Below are 21,606 nucleotides of genomic sequence, written 5' to 3'. Positions count from 1 at the left end.
CGATGTACAAATGCGCTTTACACAATTGATGTGTGTATGGATTGGGATAACAGTTGTATGAGCCCCTAATAAAATGTTAAAAAAAAAAAAAAGAGGCCCCAATAAAATTCTCTAAAAAAAAAGAGAGAGCAAGACCCTCAATGAGAATGAGTGACAAAGTAACTGCAACAATAAGTTCATATGTATATTGTTATTAGTATCAATGACTGTGAGGATGCTCTAGGAAGGGGCAGTGTGTCCAAATTAAGAGAAGAAAATGGAATTTTCTTTTTTTATCCAATGGAACATTTTAATTATGACCACTCGTGTTCATAATTAAATTGGGTAAAGGGGGGATTATCCACTATAGTGATGTAAAAGCAGCAGTGAAAATCCAACAAGCTATAGACACTCTTTCCAATAGGTCAAAATAAAGGAAGACTCTCCCTTTGATTTCTTGTCAACCCAATCAGCCCATTTTCACATATACCTAAGTTCTATTCCAACTGAATTGTATTGTGTACTCCCTCAAAACTCTGATTTCTGGACAGGATCTTCCTTTCAGGAAGGTACTCCCATATTGGCAAGCCCCACCTGCCATTTACTTGTCCAAACAAATGGATTTTGTATGTTCAAGACCCTCATTCAAATAAAAATATGCTACACAAGCGTGTCTCATGTTTTGTAAGATGCCTGAAGAGAGTCTCTACATACATTTGAGGCCAGCAAGTCTTAGGAAACAAGTTCCTCACTCCTCCCATCTCTCCCTGCAGCCAGAAACTTGAGACTCATCCGAAACCACTCGAAAGCCTGAGGGATGGGAAAATGCTGCCGGATCTGAGAGGAATCTCAGTGAGTAAAAGACAACATGGGGCAACAAAGTATGGTGCTTGTTGGGGTTCTTTCTCTATCTTCTCAAGTATGTTCCCAGTCTTTCTCCAGCATCTGATCATCACTCACCTGTGCTCAGCTTCCAGAGAATGTGAGAGGACCCTCCTTTCCTCCGCAAATGGAAGAGTAAGGCCGTTCTGATGACAGCTTTCCTCTCCACTCTCCTTTGGTTCAAGAGTACTGTTCTCCAGCTGCCATCGGAGAAAGCAAAGAGGCACCTGGTTTAACAATTGTTTTGTTGAAAGATAAAACCACCCACAGGACTGCAGAGTACATTCTAGAAGACAACCTCAATCTGTAGGTTTTCTTCACTTAAAAAGGAAGTCTTAAAAAAAAAAAAGTCTTGTTCACCTTGCTAAGATTTCCAAAGAATACCAATTGAGAGCTATCCTTTTTTTTGTGTATGTGTATGTGTTTGTGTATGTCAACTGTAGCAGAAACTACTAGATGTTTATGCAATATCTATCCCCTGGTCTTCCTTATTAACACTTTATTTTCAAAAAATCTAAAGGTATCCCCCACCCCTGAACATCAGAATCCGATTCCAACCTGACCAAAGGTAAAAGATTTTCTCATTGATACAAATGAGCTGCCACACCTTCTTGGACCTCTCACCTGTTGCAGGACACAAAGAGACCACTCTGTGCTGTAGCTGTCAATTTTTTCTTTTATTGCAATTAAATACAATTCTCACTAATAAAACCAACAAAAAACCAAACTCACTGCCACCAAGTTAAATCCAACTTAATGGACAACTTACAAACTCTAACTTTTTACAGTAGTAGAGAGCCTCATCTTTCTCCCTTAAAGCAGCTGGTGGTTTTGAACTGCTGACCTTGCTATTAGCAGCACAACGTGTAACCACTCTGCTACCAGGGCACCTTCACTACTAAAAGCCACTGCTAATTACCTACTTCTTAGAGTACTGATTGGCTTAAGATTTTATGATTGTGATGTCCTTAACCCAGGGCATCTGTCATTGAAATGTATACTGAACAAAGGATTCAGCTAATTTTCTTATAGGCTTTAATCTGCCTGTTACTTTATGGACAAAAATCTCTGTTCACTAAAAAAAACTTGCTATACATTTTCCCTTAAACAAAAACCCGGGGTATTTAACAAAGGAAAACACTAACAAAGTCCTTTCCTTCCTCGCCCTATGTTGTCCCAGAAAAGCCTTATACTCTTACATCCTCCAGCTTGTCACAGTCTCTGTTCTCTGAGAATTCTCCATTCCGGTCATCTTTAAGAGTCTTCAGGAACTCACTCTTCCTGTCGGAAGTTCGGCGGGTCAGCTTGGTCAGACGGGAGGAACTGATCTCAATTGGCGGGGTGGTGCTAGAGGGGCTCTGGGCAAAAAAGCACAAAGAGTTTGCTACTGACAGCAAAGAGCAAGAATGGGGATTCTATGGGATATGTCTGTGTAGCTAAGATTCTATTTATTCACACTGATTTTGTAAAAAGCAAACAACTTTTTTTTTCCCATTTAAACAGACTACATCTTTCCAGAGTGAAAACTAAAGGATGAAGAAAACGCAAAATAAAACAGATCAGGTGTTATCAAGTTGATTTTGACTCAGAGAAACTCCATGTATGTCAGAGTAGAACGAGGTCTCATAGGGTTTTCAATGGCTGATTTTTCAAAAATAGATTGCCAGGCTTCTTTTCCAATAGGGTAGACGTGAACCGTCAACCATTTGGTTAGCTGTCAAGTATGTGCTAAGCAACTACAGTAGCCAGGGGACCTGGCTAACGTAACACTAGAAAGCCAGAATAACACAGGTCAACGCTGGCCCGATCACAGGACAGTAACTCCATCCAGCTACTCCCAATTTTCAATGATGATGTGAAACATTAGTAAAGAAATAATTCTCAGCTACGCTCAGCTATATTTACAGTAATGTTAGTAGTGTCAAAATACACAGCATAGCAAAAACCAAAACCAAGCTTATTAATTCTGAGCCATGTAGACTCTATAGGACAGAGTAGAACTGCTCCTGTGAGTTTCAGAGGCTGTAAACCTTGACAGGAGCAAAGGCCCCCTTCTTTCTCCCCAAGAGGCTAATGGGTTCGAACTACTGACCTTGCTGTTAGCAGTTCAAAACACACAACTCACTAAGACACCAGGGCACTGAGCATAAGTCAATGGTAAGCTTAGCAAGTGCTTCCCTACTTAACCCTCACTCACCTCTCTGGGGGAGTTTAGAATTGTGCCACCAGCCAGGACCACAGGTTTTGTAACAGAGATCGGACTGGTAAAAGCAGACTCCCGACTTGAAGAAAGAGATCCTGATTTGTGTTCCATTCTATTAGTTTTCCATGCACTGGGCTACAGAGGAAAAAATAATTAATTAGTCTAAAAAAGCATACAAATAGAAATTCAGCTAAAAAGATCCTAAGAGTAAGGTGCTAAAGAACATGAACAGAAGTCCCCAGAACTTACCCACTCTAACATCTTTCTGAATTATGCAATCTATTTCTGAGGTTAGGTACTTGAAGGAAAAATGAATATGGAAACCAAAGAGCCACAGGATACTAATAAATATTCTTTACTATGTTACTTCTCAAAGCATTGAACTGGTGTTAATATGATATTTAGCACTTATAAAACTTTTCTGACCATTAGTATTTTCTTCTAGAGTCACCTTGCTAACCTCCAGTCCAACCTTGGTATCATACAAAGCTAAAAGTAGTTTCCCAGGAACTCTGATGCAGAAGAGGCTGGTTTCAGAACAAGGTAGATAAGTAAGCAGCTAGTGAATACTGGTTTATTCCAGAGGCTCTTCTTTTGCTCAGCACCAAGGAGCCTGGAGAGCCATTGTGTCACTTTGGCTCAAATAATGATGACATAGTATATAACTGGAATAGGATCATTAAAACACTGTTTTTTGTTTCAGATCCAATTGTACCAAGTAGACAAAGAAAAGGGAGGTTAAAAAAACACACAAAACAATGGAAAAGCTTCCAATCAGTTTTTCTAGAATAGCAGAATTAAAACTAAATGACTTCAAGGATTAAAAAACAATCTGAAAACCATTTCTTTCCTTGGTGTCAACCTTGCTGAGGGGCAACAAAGATATTGGTAAAGTATCCACTGAGTATCTACCTTGTACCAGGTGCATGGCATACTATTTTACGTAATCCTTAAGAAGACTATCAGGTATAATTATTAATCTGTTTTCTTTTGACAGAGAATGAAAATGAGCATGAAGCAGTCATAAAATTTGTCAAGGTTACTCAGCTACTAAGGGAAATTACTTTTTCACTATCCTACACTGTCTTAAATAAGAACATCTAGGCAAATTGAGAGAGCCAATGAACCAATCACAATAAATGTTAATTTTTTATTTTTATGGAACACACAAGATTCCTATGGTTCTTGGAGGCTTCCTCAACCCTCAACCCCCACCATCAGGACCCCAGTCCTGCCTTTCAGTTCTGGCTAGACCGGAGCACATTCACTGGGGTGCGGTTAAGAGCTCACATCACATGGAATCCAGGTTAGATAAATCCCTTAGGGACAGAAATGGGAGTAGTGATACCAGGAGGGTAGGGGAAAGGTGGGAGGTGGAGGGGAGGAAGGGGGAACCACGCAATACTGACACCTAACATCCACCTCCATCCCCACCCCAGGGGACTGAGCAGCAAAAACTGTGAGGGAAGGAAGGCAGCGGTCATTGTAAGATATGAAAATAACAACTTATAATTACCAAGGGGTCCTGAGGGTGGGTGGGTGGGTGGGGAAAAAATAGGAGCTAATACCAAAGGCTCAAATAGGAAGTAAATGTTTATAAAATAATGATGGCAACATATGTACAAATATACTTGATACAACTGATGTCTGAATTTTTATAAGTTGTTATAAAAGTCCCCAATAAAATGATCTTTAAAAAAAAGGCATATGGTAAAAAAAAAAAAAAATCACACTGATGAAAATCCAAAGATTTGTCTGGTTAATTAGTAAAGATTATTTGTGGCTTCTTTCACATGTGCACTAGGAGACTTGTTTTTAAAACTGAATGCAAAACTTTGGATTTTTGCCAATGTACTGTGCATACAGAATCTTACACTAACCAGGATACTAACACCTCTGCACATTTTCATTCCAACTTAACCTCAATTTCCAGTAACTCTTAAAAAGTATATAGTATAACTGGCTGCCTCCTAACAAAAACCATTATATGTCATTATGCTTTTTAATTAATGTATTTCTAAAAATCCACTAAAGTGAACTCCAAGTTTAAAAAATGGGCTCTTTCTGCCAGATTCCAAATCAACCGCAACTCTCTTCACTTCAACTGATCAAATGAAGATCAAAACTGGATGCCCAAATCCCCAATTCTCTCCTCTGACTTCAAGTTCCTTTGATAGCTCTCATCCTACATCTGTTCATTCTGTTATGACTGACCAAAATGAAAAGAAAAAGCTGCAAGCATCCAGTACTACTTGGAACATGGACTCTTAAAGATAAATCTAGAAAAATCAGTATCTGTCAGAATGAAATTAAATAGCTTGATAATCAATACACTACGCATTAGTGAGCCAAATGGGTTGGTATTGGCCACTTTGGACAATCATATGGTCTCTTGTTTATGGAATGAAAAACTGACAAGGAACAGTTATTACATCCATTAGAAAAATGAAGATTTTAAGATGTATCCTGAAATAGAATGGTGTTGGTGATAGGATAATACCCATATATGTGCCTGCTAGGGCAACCAGTTAATGTGACTGTTATTCAAATCTACCCTTCACTCACAAATAACAAAGATAAACCAACAGGCAATTTTTATCAACTTCTGCAGTGTGAATTCACCCAAACATGCAACCAAGATTCCCTGATGATTATACTAGTGACCAGAATGCAGAAACAAAGAAGAATCAATGATGAGGAAATATGGCATTGGTGTTAAGAAGTGATACCGGAATCACTGAAGCTCACAGGACCATTGACCTAAGCAAGGAACTATGTTTAAACATTGGGATACTAACCTCAGAGGCAGAAGTTAAAAAGAAGCAGCCCACTCCATGAGAGAAAGAAGAAGCTTTCTACTCTTGTGAACAGTCTCCGAAACCCAAAGGGGCAGTTGATGCCTGCCCTATAGGATAGTTATGAGTCAGAATAGAATACACATGTAGACCCAGAAAGAAGAAATATACAGGAATCTAATCTGGAAAGAGATGATGGAAAAAGCTCAGTATCTTCAGTCAGAACAAGGCCAGGAACTGACTGAGGAAAAGACCATGAATGGCTCTTATGCAAGTTCAAGTTGAAGCTGAAGAAAATTAAAACATGTCCACACGAAACAAAGTTCAACCTTGAGTATATCTCTGAATCTTGACACCATTTTAAGAATAAATTTGATGGGCTGAACACTAATGACCAAAGACCAGACCAGTTGTGGGATGAAATCAAGGACAAGACTACATGAAGAAAGTGAGAGGTTACTTTTTAAAAAGGGAAGTAAGCCAAAAGGAATGTCAGCAGCTCTCTGCTCCTCCTCGTGCAACAGACAGCCCCCTCTCCCGTTCCCGTGCAGTCCCAGCCGCATCCTGAGACACCATAGTGAAGGTCGGAGTGAACGGATTTGGCCGCATTGGGCGCCTGCCTGGTCACCAGGGCTGCTTTCAATTCTGGCAAAGTGGAACTGTTGCCATCAATGACCCCTTCATTGATCTGAACTACATGGTCTACATGTTCCAGTATGATTCCACCCACGGCAAGTTCAATGGCACTGTCAAGGCTGAGAATGGGAAGCTTATCATCAATGGGAAGACCATCTCCATCTTCCAGGAGCGAGATCCCGCCAACATCAAGTGGGCTGAGGCCGGTGCTGAGTATGTCGTAGAGTCCACTGGTGTCTTCACCACCGTAGAGAAGGCTGGGGCTCACTTGAAGGGTGGTGCCAAAAGGGTGATCATCTCTGCCCCTTCTGCTGACGCCCCCATGTTTGTGATGGGCGTGAACCACGAGAAGTATGACAACTCCCTCAAGATTGTCAGCAATGCCTCCTGCACCACCAACTGCTTAGGCCCCCTGGCCAAGGTCATCCATGACAATTTTGGCATCGTGGACTGACTCATGACCACAGTCCATGCCATCACTGCCACCCAGAAGACTGTGGATGGCCCCTCAGGGTAACTCTAGCGTGATGGCCGTGGGGCTGCTCAGAACATCATCCCCGCATCTACTGGCGCTGCCAAGGCTGTGGGCAAGGTTATCCAGGAGCTGAATGGGAAACTGACTGGCATGGCCTTCCGTGTCCCCACCCCCAATGTGTCCATCGTGGATCTCACCTGTCGTCTGGAGAAAGCTGCCAAGTACAATGACATCAAGATGGTCCCCTAAAGGGCATCCTGGACTACACTGAGGACCAGGCTGTCTCCTGTGACTTCAACGGTGACCCCCCACTCTTGCACCTTTGATGCTGGGGCTGGCATTGCCCTCAACGACCACTTTGTCAAGCTCATTTCCTGGTCTGACAATGAATTTGGCTACAGCCACAGAGTGGTGGACCTCATGGTCCACATGGCCTCCAAGGACTAAGAGCCCCCCTGGACCACCAGCCCCAGCAACAGCGCTAGAGCAAGAGAGAGAGGCCCTCAGCTGCTGGGGAGTCTCTGCCCCTAATTCAATCCCCCAACACACTGAGAATATTCCATCCAGACCCCTGAAGGAAGGGGAGGGGCTTAGAAAACTCGACCTTGTCATGTACCATCAATAAAGTACACTATACCCAGAAAAAAAAATAAAAGGAATGTCAGCAGACTCTTAAAACTTGCCCCTAAAGTAAATCAGGCAACTGGCATGAAAAATTTTAAAAGGTAAGATGAAAAGACAGTATTAGAAAAAAAAAATGTGCAAAGAACTGGAGTTAAGACAACCAAGAGAAGAACATGCTTAGTCTTTCTTAAATAAAGAACAGAAGAGGGAGGGAGGGGAAAACAGAGGAGCTGATGCTAAGGGCTCAAGGAGAAATAAACTGTTTTGGAAATGTTGATGCCAACTTAGGTACAAGTGTGCTTAATACAATTGAATACCTTCCCACAGCTGAAATAAATACGTGAGCCTTGACTTAGAAATCACGCTAAGAATGTAAACATCTAAATGTACAAGGCGAAAAATAAAAAGGTTCCCTACAATTGAATGATAGATTGTCATAAGATTTGTAAAAGCCCCCCAATAAAATAATAATAATAAAAAGAACAGAGGCAAAAAAAGTTCAAGCCTCGAATGACAATGTTAGAAAGATGAAAGGAATCCAGTCATTGTGCCACAAAGAATTGGTTTATTTTCAACCACTTTAAGACACTGCAGAAGATCAAGAACTATTTGTAATAAAACAAGTCCAAGTTGTACTTAAAGGCAGTGATGAAAAATGGGGCTCCAGGAATTGACGAAATACCAATCGAGATGCTTAAACAAACAAGAGCAACATTGGAAGTGCTCATTCATCTGGGCCAATCAACTGGAAGATATAACTCTATGTGCCCATTCCAAAGAAAGGTGATCAAAATAAGGTATAAATTATTGAACAATATAAAAAACTTGGTTTGTGCAAGTTTTATTGAAGATAATTAAAAACCCAGTCACAGCACTATATCAATAGGGACATTCAAGCCAGATGCAGAAGAGGATGGGGACTGAGGGATATTACTGTTGATGCCAGATGGATGTTGACTGAAAGCAGGGAATACCAGAAAAATGTTTACCTATGTTTCATTTAGTGAATATGGAGAGTCATTTACTGTGGATCATACTCAATTAAGGGTAACTGTGAAGAATGAGAATTGCAGAGCATTTAGCACTGTGATCATATGGAACCTGTAAATACTGGAGGTAGTCAGCTATTGAAACAAGAGAAAAGAAGATTACGTGGTTTAAAATCAGGAAAACCTTTCACTATACTTATTCAATGGACTTGCAAGAAACATCATGATAAATGGAGAAAAAAATACAAGTTTTCAAGGATTTAACTGTATCTAATTCCACAATCAGTGCTAATGAAGAAACAGCAAGAAATCAAAGTATCAGTCTGCAGTACTCATATTTGCTCAAAAGACCTTTTTAAAGTGTTAAAAATTTTTTAAAGTACCATTTTGAGACTAAGGTGTACCTGAGCCAATGCCATATTTTCGGTTTTAAAAAAAAATCATTTTATTGGGGCTCGTACAACTCTTATCAAAATCCATCCATCCATCCATTGCATTAAGCACATTTGTACATGTGTTGCCATCATCATTCTCAAAACATCTGCTTTCTACTTGAGCCCTTGGTATCAGCTCATTTCCCACCACCACCCTCCGTCCCTCCCTCATGAACTCTTGCTAATTTATAAATTATTATTTTTTCATGTTTTACACTGATGTCTCCCTTCACCCACTTTTCTGTTGCCCATCCCCCTGGTTGGGGGTTATATGTAGATCCTTGTAATCAGTTCCCCCTCTCTACCCCACCTTCCCTCCACCCTCCCGGTATCACCATTCTCACCACTGGTCCTGAAGGGATCACCCGTCCTGGATTCCCTGTGTTTCCAGTTCCTATCTGTACCAGTGTACATCCTCTGGTCTAGCCAGATTTGTAAGGTAGAATTGGGACCATGATAGTGAGTGGGGAGGAAGCATTTAATAACTAGAGGAAAGTTGTATGTTTCATCGTTGCTACACTGCACCCTGATTGTGGCTCGTCTCCTCCCCGACCCTTCTGTAAGGGGATGTCCAGTTGCCTACAGATGGGCTTTGGGTCTCCACTCTGCACTTCCCCCTCATTCACAATGAAATGATTTTTTGTTCTTTGATACCTGATCCCTTCAACACCTTGAGATCATACAGGCTGGTGTGTGCCATGACATTTTCAATTACTTCCTATGCATAGGAAAATTGGACAGTAAATAAGGAAAATGGGAAAAGAATTGATGCCCTTGAATTATGGTTGTTTACACCAGGGGCTATCAGAAGAACAAATAAATGTATTGTACGATGTCCAGCCAAAATGCTCCCGAGAAACGAGGACGGTAAGATTTGCCTTACATACTTTGGACACACTACCATGAGGAGCCAGTTCCTAGGACACCATGCTCCATGAAGCAGAGCGTCAGTGAAAAAGCAGAAGACCAAGTGACACTGTGACTGCAACAACTGGATCGAAAATAGCAGATGGTGAGAGTGATACAGAACCGGGCAGTGTCTTTTTCTGCTGTATGTAGGTGGCTATGAGTTAAAAGTGAGTTGGCATGAACACAACAATGACATACAACCCAGGATTAGATGATATACAATACATATACATCTACACACATATATATAAAGGTCTAGTAGAAGTCTAGGAACATCTTAAGGCATCAACAGATCTAGTTCCCTTTCCTTGGCCACTTCAAAGCTCAGTTCAACTCAGACTTTGTCTACACAGATTTTCCACACTTTGTTCAGGAGAGCGTACACTCAGTTTTTACATCTGTTTCCACACTAGATCGTAAACATAGCAGAATAACTATGTCTCACTAAAAACAACGAAACCAGGAGGGCTGCATGGCATGGATGCGCTCACAGCACATTATACAGAGTGAAGGTAGTCAATCATCAAAGGACAAATACTGTATGAGACTACTACTACCAGGGTAAAAGCCAGGCAGAGACTTGCCTGCCAAAGGGAATAGACTTGGGGAGGTTCCAAAGGGAAGAAGGACAAGAATGGGAAGATGAACAATGAATTTGAAGGCTGAGAAGTATTTACTTAGGTGAAAGGAAGGAAAGAGATCCCTAAGAGGGAGAAAAGATATTTTTTGTGTGTAATATGGGGTGACCTGGGAATGCTAAGTGGTTCGAACTGTTGAAAGCAGAGTTGGTCTGAAATGTAACCCACCCCTCCACTAAATTCACAAAACTGAAAATACAAGAATTATTAATACGTTCATTCAGTATCCTTAACATGACTAGTACTTTATGATTTCAGATTTTTTATTTAAATACCTTTTCTATTTAGGGGTGCAGGGGTTACGAGTTGGACTGAGACACATGGTCGGTAGTTGGAAATGACCAGCAGCTCTGCGGGAGAAAGACTGGGCTTTTTACTCCCATAAACAATTATAGTCTCAGAAACCCACAGGATGGTGGTTATCCCTATAATTTGATCTGTTAATTTTAGGATCTGTTATTATTTCATAGATATCATTTCACATTTCATATTGCTATATCTTATTATCTCACTTGGACTATGAACTCATGGTGGGTGGGTCACAGCTGATAATAGAGTTCTTTGTATTGTCCATAGGCACCAATCACACATCACTGTTTTACCTCCCAGCAACACAGTAAACTCTAATGATGGTTTTTTTTTTGTCTCTGAACCGTTTATTGCTGGGGCAGGGAGGGGTCTCAGGCGAAGGTGGAGCCATTCCAGCCCACGTTGGCGGCGTTCATGTCACAGTTGATGCAGATCCTTTCCGGGCCAGCAGGCCGCACAGCAGCTTGCTGTAGGTGCGGTTCTGCGCCCCGCTGATCTTGCCAATGCTGTGCAGGCTGCAGGGGGCACACGGCTCGCCAGAGCCGCCGAACACCATGAGCTGGTCGGGGACCCCGTGCACGGTGATGTACTGGGCCGGCTTGCCGGTGGCCTGCGCCAGTTGCTGGGAGAGCAGCCCGTCGGGCACAGAGGCGCGGGGCACGTTGGTGTTTACCACGAACATGGGAATGATGGCAGAGAGACGGCGCAGCGGGCCAGACGGGCGGACACACGGGCAGACACGCGCGGCCATGATTTGTTTTTTTTATGGTGGCTAGGATTCTAAGTTAAAATGTGTTCATGTGAGGTTCGTAAGAATACAATTTTTATTAAGAAGATGAACTCCTCCTGATCCCAAAGGAAGTGACAGTAAGTGAAGAAACGTATCAACAAAGTGTTATGTTATTGTGACAGAACACACAGATTGCTATGCAACCATGGAGATAGAATTACATGTCTGGTTATAGATAGAGGAGCCAAAAACAGAGGACGTGGGGGGAGTGGGGGGACCACAGGAAAAATCCAGCCACCATCAACGTTGCATCCCTGCCACCGTGTATTGGGGTAAAAGCTACTGTTGCCATTGGTGCAGTTGTGTCACTGCCCTGCCTGAGAGAAAGTGTGCCAGGAGGAGAACAGGAATTCCTGTATGTGGTGGTGATTAAACCAGGGGGGAATGCAGAAAGGGTTATCTGGAAAGAAGGAAAGGTAAAAAATAAAACAAGTTTCCCTGCTCAAATGAAAAAAGAAAAAGAATTACATCTATAGATGGATATACTATAAAATGTCAGGGTTTGACATGAGCATGGATCATGGTAAATAGTTCTCCAGATAGTAGAAAGAAGGAGCAATATGATGTAAAAGATGGACCAGACTAAAAATCATTGCTAATAAGTTTGAACAACAAATTCTAAGGCTGAAAAAACTACAATCCATGGGCTAAATCTGGCTTTAGGCCTGTTTTTGTATGGCACATGAGCTTTACATTTTAAGCATTGTTTTAAAAAAATTGGAACAATATGCAATAAAGACCATTTTTGGCTAGCAGAGTCTAAAATATTTATTATCTGACTCTTTAAAACAAAACCACAGTTGATCCCTGCTTTAATGTCTAGGAGCCCTGGTGGCACAATGGGTATGTGTTGGGCTGCTAACCCAAAGCCAGCAGTCTCAAACCACAGCTGCTCCACGGGAGAAGGATGAGGCTTTCTACTCCTGTAAAGAGCTAGTCTCAGAAACCCGCAGGGACAGTTCTACCATATACTATAAGGTCGCTATGAGTTGAAAACAACTAGATGGCACTGAGGTTTTTAGTTTATAAATGGTTTGGATTCACTAAAAGGAGTTAGGGCAGGAAAGGATATTCAGAATTTAGAAGAGTAAAAGCCATTCAAAGTCTAAGTGGAGGATACTTGTAGCTAGGAGAAACTAGAAAGGTCCATTACAATAACAAACGAAATGACTAAGGCCGAAACTATAAACTATGACAACAGAGAGGAATAAAAGGACTTTGTAACTGCTTGGCTAAGGAAAATAAGGAAAAATTAATGTTGATGCTGTTAATGGAAACAGTCAATCAAGAGAAGCAGGTTCATGAGATGAAACTTGAGAGGTCTGCTAAAAACGCAGTTTGGTAGCATGGCAACAGTATATACATACAATATCCATACAGCAGGTACAGAATAAATATCAAGTGAATGACATCAGGAAAAAAATAAATTTACTACTCACCCCACCCTGATTTTTTCATATCTCTACTATACAAAGTTTTTATATGGATTCCACAACATACCTTGGAAGGAGGTGGTGCAGGCTTAGGAATTAGGTTCTTATAAACACTTGGGACCACAGTTGAAGATCTGTTCCCATTTGCATGGTGAGATCCTGGTGAAGTGAATGCAGCAGAGAACGTAGCAACAGGATCTTCTTTGGAAACTTTTTTGATGACCAGCATCTTGGAGGGTTGCTTGGCACTAGGGGGGTTTTCTGTGAATACAGTAATAGAGAGACAAAACACTGTCAAACCTGAGGAGTAACACAAAGCACAGCTCTATACAAAGGGCTCCCCTTTTACTGAAGAGCTGACAGTTAAGACTAAGGAGCAAGTATTTCCTGATGTGCATTTAGCAGATAATTCTTGAAGTGACACTAATTGAGAACTGTAGGAAAGAAAATCAGTAGATGAAGCATTTGATACTGAACCCCCAAATCATCCAGAAAACTCAAGATGTTAGCACTCGGTCAGAGGCATAACCTGTCTAATTTATGGTGTGACCATTCAGGCAGGACCCAAACAGGCCCTTATCTGAGGAGCCACTTGTGTCAGCATGAGAATGACAGAGGAGAAAAGAAGCCTGCCATGGAACCCTATAATGAAGCAAACTCAAACTACATAACCACTAACAGGAAAAGATACACTATAGTAAATTTATTTAGTTATGATCTGAAGGGCTTCACTGCAAGATGCTTGGCTACTCAACATGCCTAATGGAAGGACCAGAAGAGTACAATTTATAAGTGCCCCAAACCCCAAGATCAGATTTGGATTGATAAAAAATGATTCACCTGTTTTATATATAAAGTTAGTTTTCCTCAACATAAACATATACCGAAACCTACTGCCATCGAGTTGATTCTGACTCAGCAATCTTATATACAGTTTCTGAGCCTTTAAACTTTTACAGGAGCAGAAAGCTTTATCTTTCTCCCATTGAACAGCTAGTGGGTTTGAATTCCTTGCCTTGCAGTTAGCAGTCCAATGCAATGCTTACCCACCAGCACCACCAGGGCCCCTAATATATATAAACATGTTTAGGTTTTCCTTCTGCTTTATAAAACAATCATCAAGTTTAACTGTCAAAAAAACATCCAACAGTCGCAGGCTAATTGAACAAAATGGTACGAAGGATGTGGTATTGCATAACCAATAAAAGCAAACGTGTGCAGAATATGTAGTAACATGGAGGAATGTTGAGGAAATGTTGCTATATTCCCCCACAATATATTTAGGAAACACATAATCAAAAACAATTAAAATACAATAGAAGTGAATTAGCAATGTTAATTAAAAACTGCCCCCTTTTGTATTACATATTATCTTTATATATTTTTCTTTCTACTTAAAATCTTTCAGATTCAAGAATCTACTAGCTCTCCATTGTCTCGACTTTGACTATGACAGTAATTACCTTTCACTGGTATTTCTGGGGCATAGTAATTGCTATATTTAGAGCCACTTGGATTAATGAAGGGCCAACAAGTGTTAGTTACCATGGGGAATAGATGAGATGAGAAACAAGAGATAAAGAAACAAACAAGAGAAAATTTTCCTCTGCTCCCTTGTAAGAAAAAAAAATTAAATTTTTCCTTTAAAATGGCAAAATCTACCTACCCCACACTCCTGAAGGGGTCCCAATAGGTCTGCATAGCTGATTCTGTTTGCCAGCTTCTGGATTCAAAGAAGGCTAGGGAAAAAGGGATATTAATGGTTGATACAGAAAGCCAAATATCTTGGCATTTTTTCTTCTTCCTCTTATTTGCAAAATAGCCATCACGAAGGATATTAGCAGCACTTACTAATGCAAAATTAAATCAGTCTTCTCATAAATTTTGGAATTGTTTGGGTTCCATTTCAATCTAAAAGGGACCTTATATTTGTAAAATATAAAAAGTGAAAGTTCTCATATTTCTATAGGATACATATACCAAATAGAAGACACATAAAAGTTGAATAAATAAGACTGAATCTGTTTTTTTTCAGACATGAGGAGGACAATCTGCTGAGTGATGGTATTCATTACAGTTCCAAGAGTGCTTCAGTGTAGAGGAGACTACGTACCACACAAAGGCAATTAAGAATCACCCCTTCCTAGTCTTCACAGGGTACAAAGATAAACTCATGGGTGGGTCCAATGGTAAAAACTGACACGAGAAGAAGGAAAAGTAAGTACTAAGGAAAAGGATGCATAATTCCATTAGAAAGAAAAGTGGTATAAAGAAATGTCTCAGTGGGGGTGGTGGCTATAAAGAAACCATAAAGATGTGCTCCAAAGATGGAGATGAGGTGATTCTGGGTGAAATCTCCAGGGACATCAAGAAGAGAAAAAAGGAGATTTAGAGATCTGCAAATAGTTCCACATGGATTCACTCACTCACTCACTCACTCACTCTCACTCACTCACTGACTCACTCACTTTCATTCACTGAATCACTCTCTCTAATTCACTCACTCACTCACTCACTCTCTCACTCACTCTCATTCACTCTCGCACTTAACTCTCATTCACTCACTCACTGACTCACTCTCTCACTCACTTTCATTCACTGACTCACTCACTCTCTCTCTCTAATTCACTCATTCTCACTCTCTCACTCACTGACTCACTCTCTCACTAATTCACTCACAAAAAGAAAAAAAACAACAACAAATAGTTCCACATGCTAGAAAAGGAAAGGACCAGTCTGTGGAGGAAGAGAAGTAGGTAGGCAAGAGCCAGATTGTGGGGTATTTTTAGGGAGTTTGAATTTTATTCTGCAGCTGTGGAGATGAAATTTTTATGCAGTGCTACAATAATCCAATCTCCCTTTACAAGAATCCTTTTTGTAGAATCTTTAAAAAAGGAGTTAACGATTTAATTATCAGTTGAGAGACCAATTCCATAGTCCAGGAGCATGCGGAAAGCAACAGAAATACAGAGACAAGGGAAAAGATGGAAATGTGTTAACAGCAATATATTGGGCTTAATAGTCAATCAGGATGTGTGGTGTCATTGGCACTGGTCTCCAATTTTTACAGCCTGGTAGGGAAATAGCTCTATCATCCAAATTTCCCAGGAAACACTTAAAGAGGCACACATAAACAAAATGCTCAGTATACTGAACTAGCTTCTGAACTAGAATTTCCAGGGAGTAGAGTCCTATGACATATACGGTTTGCAACCAATGAAGGTTCAGAGCCACTAGCAGAGATACAAACTTCCAATTAATTAAATAAAAGACACACCAGTGACAGAGTATGAACAGATAAATGTACTTCTTTGGATGGAGTAGTATAGGCAGGAGTTCCCACAGATAAGCTATGGTTGGCTTATTTTTCTCAAACAGCCTGTGTGCTTCCACATTCCATCTAGTTCTCAGAGATTGCTCCAATTTACATGTTATCGTTGATCTTTCTACTTATTTTTTTAAAAAGCATCGATTTAAAAAATTATAAAGAATCATTAATTCAATTAATGGTAACCAGTTTTTGCTTTCTTTTTATCACCTACGTGTGCATTTATAACTTACCAGTAGTTTCCAATAATCTGGATTTTGCTGCTGCAATCCCATTGTAAAATGTACCTAAGTTTTCTGACCCACTTCCTAAAATTTGGTAACTGGATTCCAAGATAAGTCTTTTTTGAGAAGGAGGCAGTGGTACAGGCATCTTTTTGTGGTGATGTACTTCTTTTATTAGGAGATACCTTGTTGTCACTTGTCTGCAATATTGGCAGACATTGATGCTCAAAGCCTAAAACTATTGACTCATCACAAGCTACAATACAATTATTTTCTAATTTTATCATTCCTCTCTATTAGTTAAACAAACAAAACCCCACAGCCAGAGTCGATTCTGACTCACAGGGACCCTATAGGACAGAGTAAAACTGCCCTTCACAGAAACGGATTACTTCCCTTTCCTCCCACAGCGGAGGTGGTAAATTTAAACCACCAATCTTTTGACTGGAAGCCAAGCACTAACTACTGTGCCAACAGAGCTTCTTATTTATTAGCTAGTATACTTTATTATTAGCTAATATACATAAAAAGAATCATTCCCTCATCTATTTGGTGATACGGTGATAGTTGCTATAGAAAAGATACGTGCTTGTTTTCTTTCTCCTAATTTAACAGCTTTCCAAACAGTTTATCTTAAGGAGCTCTGGTGGCACAGTTTAGTGCTTGGCTGTCAGTCAAAAGCCCTGTGGTTGGAACCCAACAACTGCTTCTGGGAGACAGATGTGGCAGTCAGCTTCTGCGAGAACTACACCCCTAGAAACTCTGCCCATGAGTTGGAATGAGCTCAACAGCAATACACTTTTTGCTTGTATCCCTTTTATTCCACAAAGTGAAATATCACTGTGAATCCAAAGATTATTAATATTTAATGTTATCCAATCTCTTGCAGTTATTCAGTCTGATGTACAAATTATCCCATTTTGGCCAGTGGGAACTTCTTCAAAATGGCTTTTGAATCACTCAAGTAAAACCTTACTTGTCTTTAATTACTTCTTGGCTATTATGACAAGATATTTTTCTAAGAAGCCCTATTTCTTTTAGTAAGATCACAATCTAGCTAGTAGAGAAACTCACTGCTTTTCGGTTGTTATTCTTTTTAGGTAGTTTCAGGGGACAGAGCCTGAAAATATTCACAAGGGACAAAACAAGTAGCTCCTGAAAATATGGAATAAAAAGGTAATGGGATTTCCCTACAAACTGCGTGAAATACCCTCCTCATGTATACACATTTTCAAAGAAAGCAACTCATGATTTATTAGTATTGCTAATTAAAATCCAGTCCTTATCTCATATCTGCATTTTCTTTTTTCTACCCCGGGAACCCTCTTTTGAACACAAATAATGGAAGAATCACATTTAATCACTTCATCTCATATTACATACAAGTTTCAGAATACTAATCCTAACACCAATATAATTACTGAAAAGTATTTTGGGACATGCTTCCTTGATTCTCTCACTTTAAAAAAATAAAAAATCATATGGCATCTACCTTGAGCATATAGCTAACGCTATACTTTGCCCAACTTCTCATTTTAAATGTACAATTAAGTGTATAGTAAATAGTGTTCCCAAGTGACTACATATTTAAATTATAATGAGCCACACTTAAGGTCGTCAGCATATCTGGAACTCTGCATCTCCCTGGGAAGGAATTACTAGACAACGCAGGTGGAGGACATTCAAAGCAACTGGTCAGGGTACCTTTCTTTCCCTTATTAGTCACTTGGTCATTATGCCCGGATGACCAAAGGTTATTTTCTTTTTCTATTTCAGTCCTTTGGCAGACTAGCTCTTTTAAGAAAGTGTTGGTCATTCTGGCTGCCCTTTCAATCTATAGTTTCAAATCAAGAAATTTTTTTGAATAAGTTTTTAGTGTTTGAGTTATTCTTTTGCTTTGGTCTTCTTTTGGGGAGGACTTCTTTTATGTGCATATTGATTCTCCCCTTAAAAACCAAACATTTGCCCACATCCCACTTTTCCTCAACTCTAACTTTCTTCAGTTTAAAAATTATCATCCTCTATTATGCCTAAGACATTAGTGTTGCTTTGCAATCATCATTTATCTGAAATCTTTTACTACTTTCAATTTCTTCCCTAAGTTATAACTAATTTCTCAGTTTTTCTCGTCGATCCTTCTAGACTTACACCATTTTCTAATATGGCTAAGGGAAGCTTTAAGGTCAAAGTTTTTGTTTTGTGGTCTTTTCTCATTGGTGTGCTTTACATATTGATAGTAGTGTTTCCTAAAGTGGGTAGCATTGCCCCTGGCGGGTGCTGGAACAATCCAAGGTGGGGTGTGGGTGAGGCATGCACTACAAAAGTGATACCTACACTTTATCCTCTGTTGTGGGTTATTGTACCAAAGTTTTCATGGCCAGGGGAGCACTAAGTAATTTTTTTTCTGAAAAGGGTGTGATTTGTCATATAAGTCTGGGTACCTACAGTCTAGAACAGGGGTTGGCAAACTTGAGATGGAAGAGCCAATTCTATCCCTGACAACAATTTAAAAATTATTCGAGTCAAATATATTTTTACAAATGAAAATTATCATTATCTGAATATCCTTTGAAAGGAATTTAACCTTGAATCTACTGTGTTCTTCATATAAGATTTTTTTTCCAAACATTCATATGAAAAATAAAGAAGACTTGAAAGGTAAATCTTTCCATGAACTTTCTGAAGTCTCCTGTTTTAATTTTTGCCAATATGGGTCAACATAACCTTCCTAATACTCCCTCTTAATATTTTTTATGGAGTGGCAAGAGTATGGTGGCTTACTTTCTGCAATACCTTGCTTATTTCCCGCCCCAACTTTTACCTGAGCATTCTCTTTCCTTTGTCTTTGTCTTTGTCCCTGTGCAGCTCAATTTGGATTCTATTTCCAAGTTTGTCCTCAGTATGGGGCTTTGTTCTGGAAGGGAATACTGACTGGTTAGAAAGAGCAATGACATGGTCCAGTTCTGGTTATCACCCTTTTGCCTGATATTTTGATTTTCATGGTTCCTGTCTGTTGTGTGTAAATGTACCTTTGTCAGTTGGCATGCTAATTTTTGTCAGCAGAGGGCAATGAAGAGGCTTTTACTTCCAGTCCCAGTTGGCCGGTTTCCCAAGCACCTCACTCCAATAGTTTTGGAGCAGTGACACCTCCAATAAAGCTTTCAGCATGAGTTTCCATCAAGGACCAGAAAGCACATTTCAAGCACATTCACCAGAGCTGTACCGTAGTCACTGTTTTGTAATTTCAGTAGCCACTAATGAGCCCTCTCCACTAAGGTCTAGATCCCAGCCCTGGGGCTATGAGGGAAAAGAGAGAGTTAAAACCATCTGAGGCCTTGGGGCTCCTTACAGTGGCCATCTCTATATTACTCAGCTTTAATTTCTGACTAGCCAATCCCTCATTACCCTAATCCTGTTATAATTATGAAATTTTAAATTAACTTTCTGTGTTTGAAATGCTGTGATTTCCCCGCTCTTGCTTGGTCCAGTGAGAGCCCAACCTCCTCCCCCACACCTCTGCAGTAAAGGTATTGATTATGGAAACCACAATTACTAGCCATTTCCAAACGTGAGGAGCCACGGTGGTATAGTGGTAGTGAGGCAGCTCTACTGCTAACCAAAAGTTCAGTGGTTCAAACCTATCCGCTGTCCCATGGAAACCCTATGGGGCAGTTTTACTCAATCTTACATGTTCACTATGCGACTAAGTCCACATGATGACAATGTTTCCAATACGGAATCCCTGCATAGTGTGAACCTACCTAGTGGCTCTGTGAGGGGAAGGTCTGATGGTCACCTTCTGTAAGGACTACAGACTAGAAAACCCTATGAGGCAGCTCCATCCTGTCACATGGGTTGCTAGAGTTAGAATCAGCTCAAACACACCTAACAATTAGTAACAGGTTTGTGGTTCAAACCCACCCAGAGACTCCTCAGGAGGCAATTTGCATTTGAACGGTTATATACAGCCTGCACACAAGGGGTCAGGATGAGTGGGAATTAATCAATGGCAGCTAACAACATTCTTGAATGTGCCCTCTACATTGACTACTCTGGGACTCTTGGTGCTGGTGTCAATGTGCTTCCCTTTGATTTCTCTGGCTTAAATTTTGGGATTTGTTGGTGCAGAAACAATTTCTTTCAGAAAAATTAATACAAGTCCCAAGAACGTAGAGACATTTGTCCCAAATGTCCCACTTTTTAAAACTGCAATGCGGTTCCACTCTTCTTGGTATCAACCACTGCTTCTCCTTTTACTATGTCTCTTCTCTCCTTCACTCACAAACTCACCACCACCGAGTGACACCGACTCAGAGTGGCCCTCTTGGACGGGTTAGAACTGCCCCTGTGGATTTCTGAAATTGTAAATTTTTACAGGAGTAGAAAGCCTCATCTATCTCCCACATTGTGGCCAGTGAGTCCAAGTGCTGACCTTGAACTGATAACCCAACTGGTAATCCACTATCTGCACTGGCCACCTATAACTCACAACACAAAGGAAAATGGCTCAAGGCAGTGCAGGTGCGGGGGAAATCACAAATCCAAAATGTAGATGTCTGTCTGGAGGATCCTCCTCACTCTCCAGGCTGCAGAAGCTGGTGAAATCAACCAGGTGATAGGCCTGACGGTGAAAGGCAAATACCACACGGTTTGAAAGAAGAGCTCCACTCCTGCTTTTCTCTTGCTTGTAGCTGAGATGCCCCACCCAGCTTCTGAGACGTTATACCCCCGCAGGATGGCAATCAGCCGAGTCATGTAATCCAATCAGTGTCTTGCCCAGATCCATCAGGGAAAGCAAGGTTCTTTGGTGGGAATAACAAAGGCTGTAACTGTTAAGTCCCACTGAGTCAATTCCAAAGCATGGAGACCTTATGCACAACAGAAGGAAACATTGCTGGGTGCTAGGCCCTTCCTCGAAGTAAGTGTTCCTATGCTTAAGTCCCTTGTTGTAATCCATT

General features: G+C 40.5%; 2 protein-coding genes and 1 pseudogene across 3 annotated transcripts in view; 1 reads left to right on the top strand and 2 right to left on the bottom strand.

Moving 5' to 3' along the window:
- GPBP1L1 (GC-rich promoter binding protein 1 like 1) overlaps window positions 1-21,606 on the bottom strand; it is a 70,636-nt gene that overhangs the window by 7,885 nt on the left and 41,145 nt on the right. For both annotated transcript variants that reach the window (XM_045291812.1, XM_004699470.2), the window contains 5 exons: window positions 14,763-14,835; window positions 13,164-13,357; window positions 3,059-3,199; window positions 2,061-2,219; window positions 940-1,061 (listed from right to left, as the gene is read on the bottom strand). In XM_045291812.1, coding sequence (XP_045147747.1) covers window positions 940-1,061; window positions 2,061-2,219; window positions 3,059-3,199; window positions 13,164-13,357; window positions 14,763-14,835 — 689 coding nt within the window. The remainder of the gene's footprint in view (window positions 1-939; window positions 1,062-2,060; window positions 2,220-3,058; window positions 3,200-13,163; window positions 13,358-14,762; window positions 14,836-21,606) is intronic.
- On the top strand, window positions 6,542-7,417 carry LOC105978280 (annotated as a pseudogene).
- LOC101659082 (macrophage migration inhibitory factor-like) lies at window positions 11,286-11,555 on the bottom strand. The gene has a single exon (XM_045291814.1). It carries the CDS (start codon window positions 11,553-11,555, stop codon window positions 11,286-11,288), a length of 270 nt encoding a protein of 89 aa, XP_045147749.1.

This window comes from Echinops telfairi, unplaced genomic scaffold, assembly GCF_000313985.2.
Source record: "Echinops telfairi isolate 266 unplaced genomic scaffold, ASM31398v2 ScPeMD7_443;HRSCAF=831, whole genome shotgun sequence".
NCBI lineage: Eukaryota > Metazoa > Chordata > Mammalia > Afrosoricida > Tenrecidae > Echinops > Echinops telfairi.
The sequence above is the reverse complement of the archived record's forward strand: the minus strand, read 5'-3'. Positions and strand labels throughout refer to the sequence as shown.

Excerpts from the sequence above, each read along its gene's own strand:
- LOC101659082 (XM_045291814.1), bottom strand. The coding sequence starts at position 11,555 with ATGTTCGTGGTAAACACCAACGTGCCCCGCGCCTCTGTGCCCGACGGG.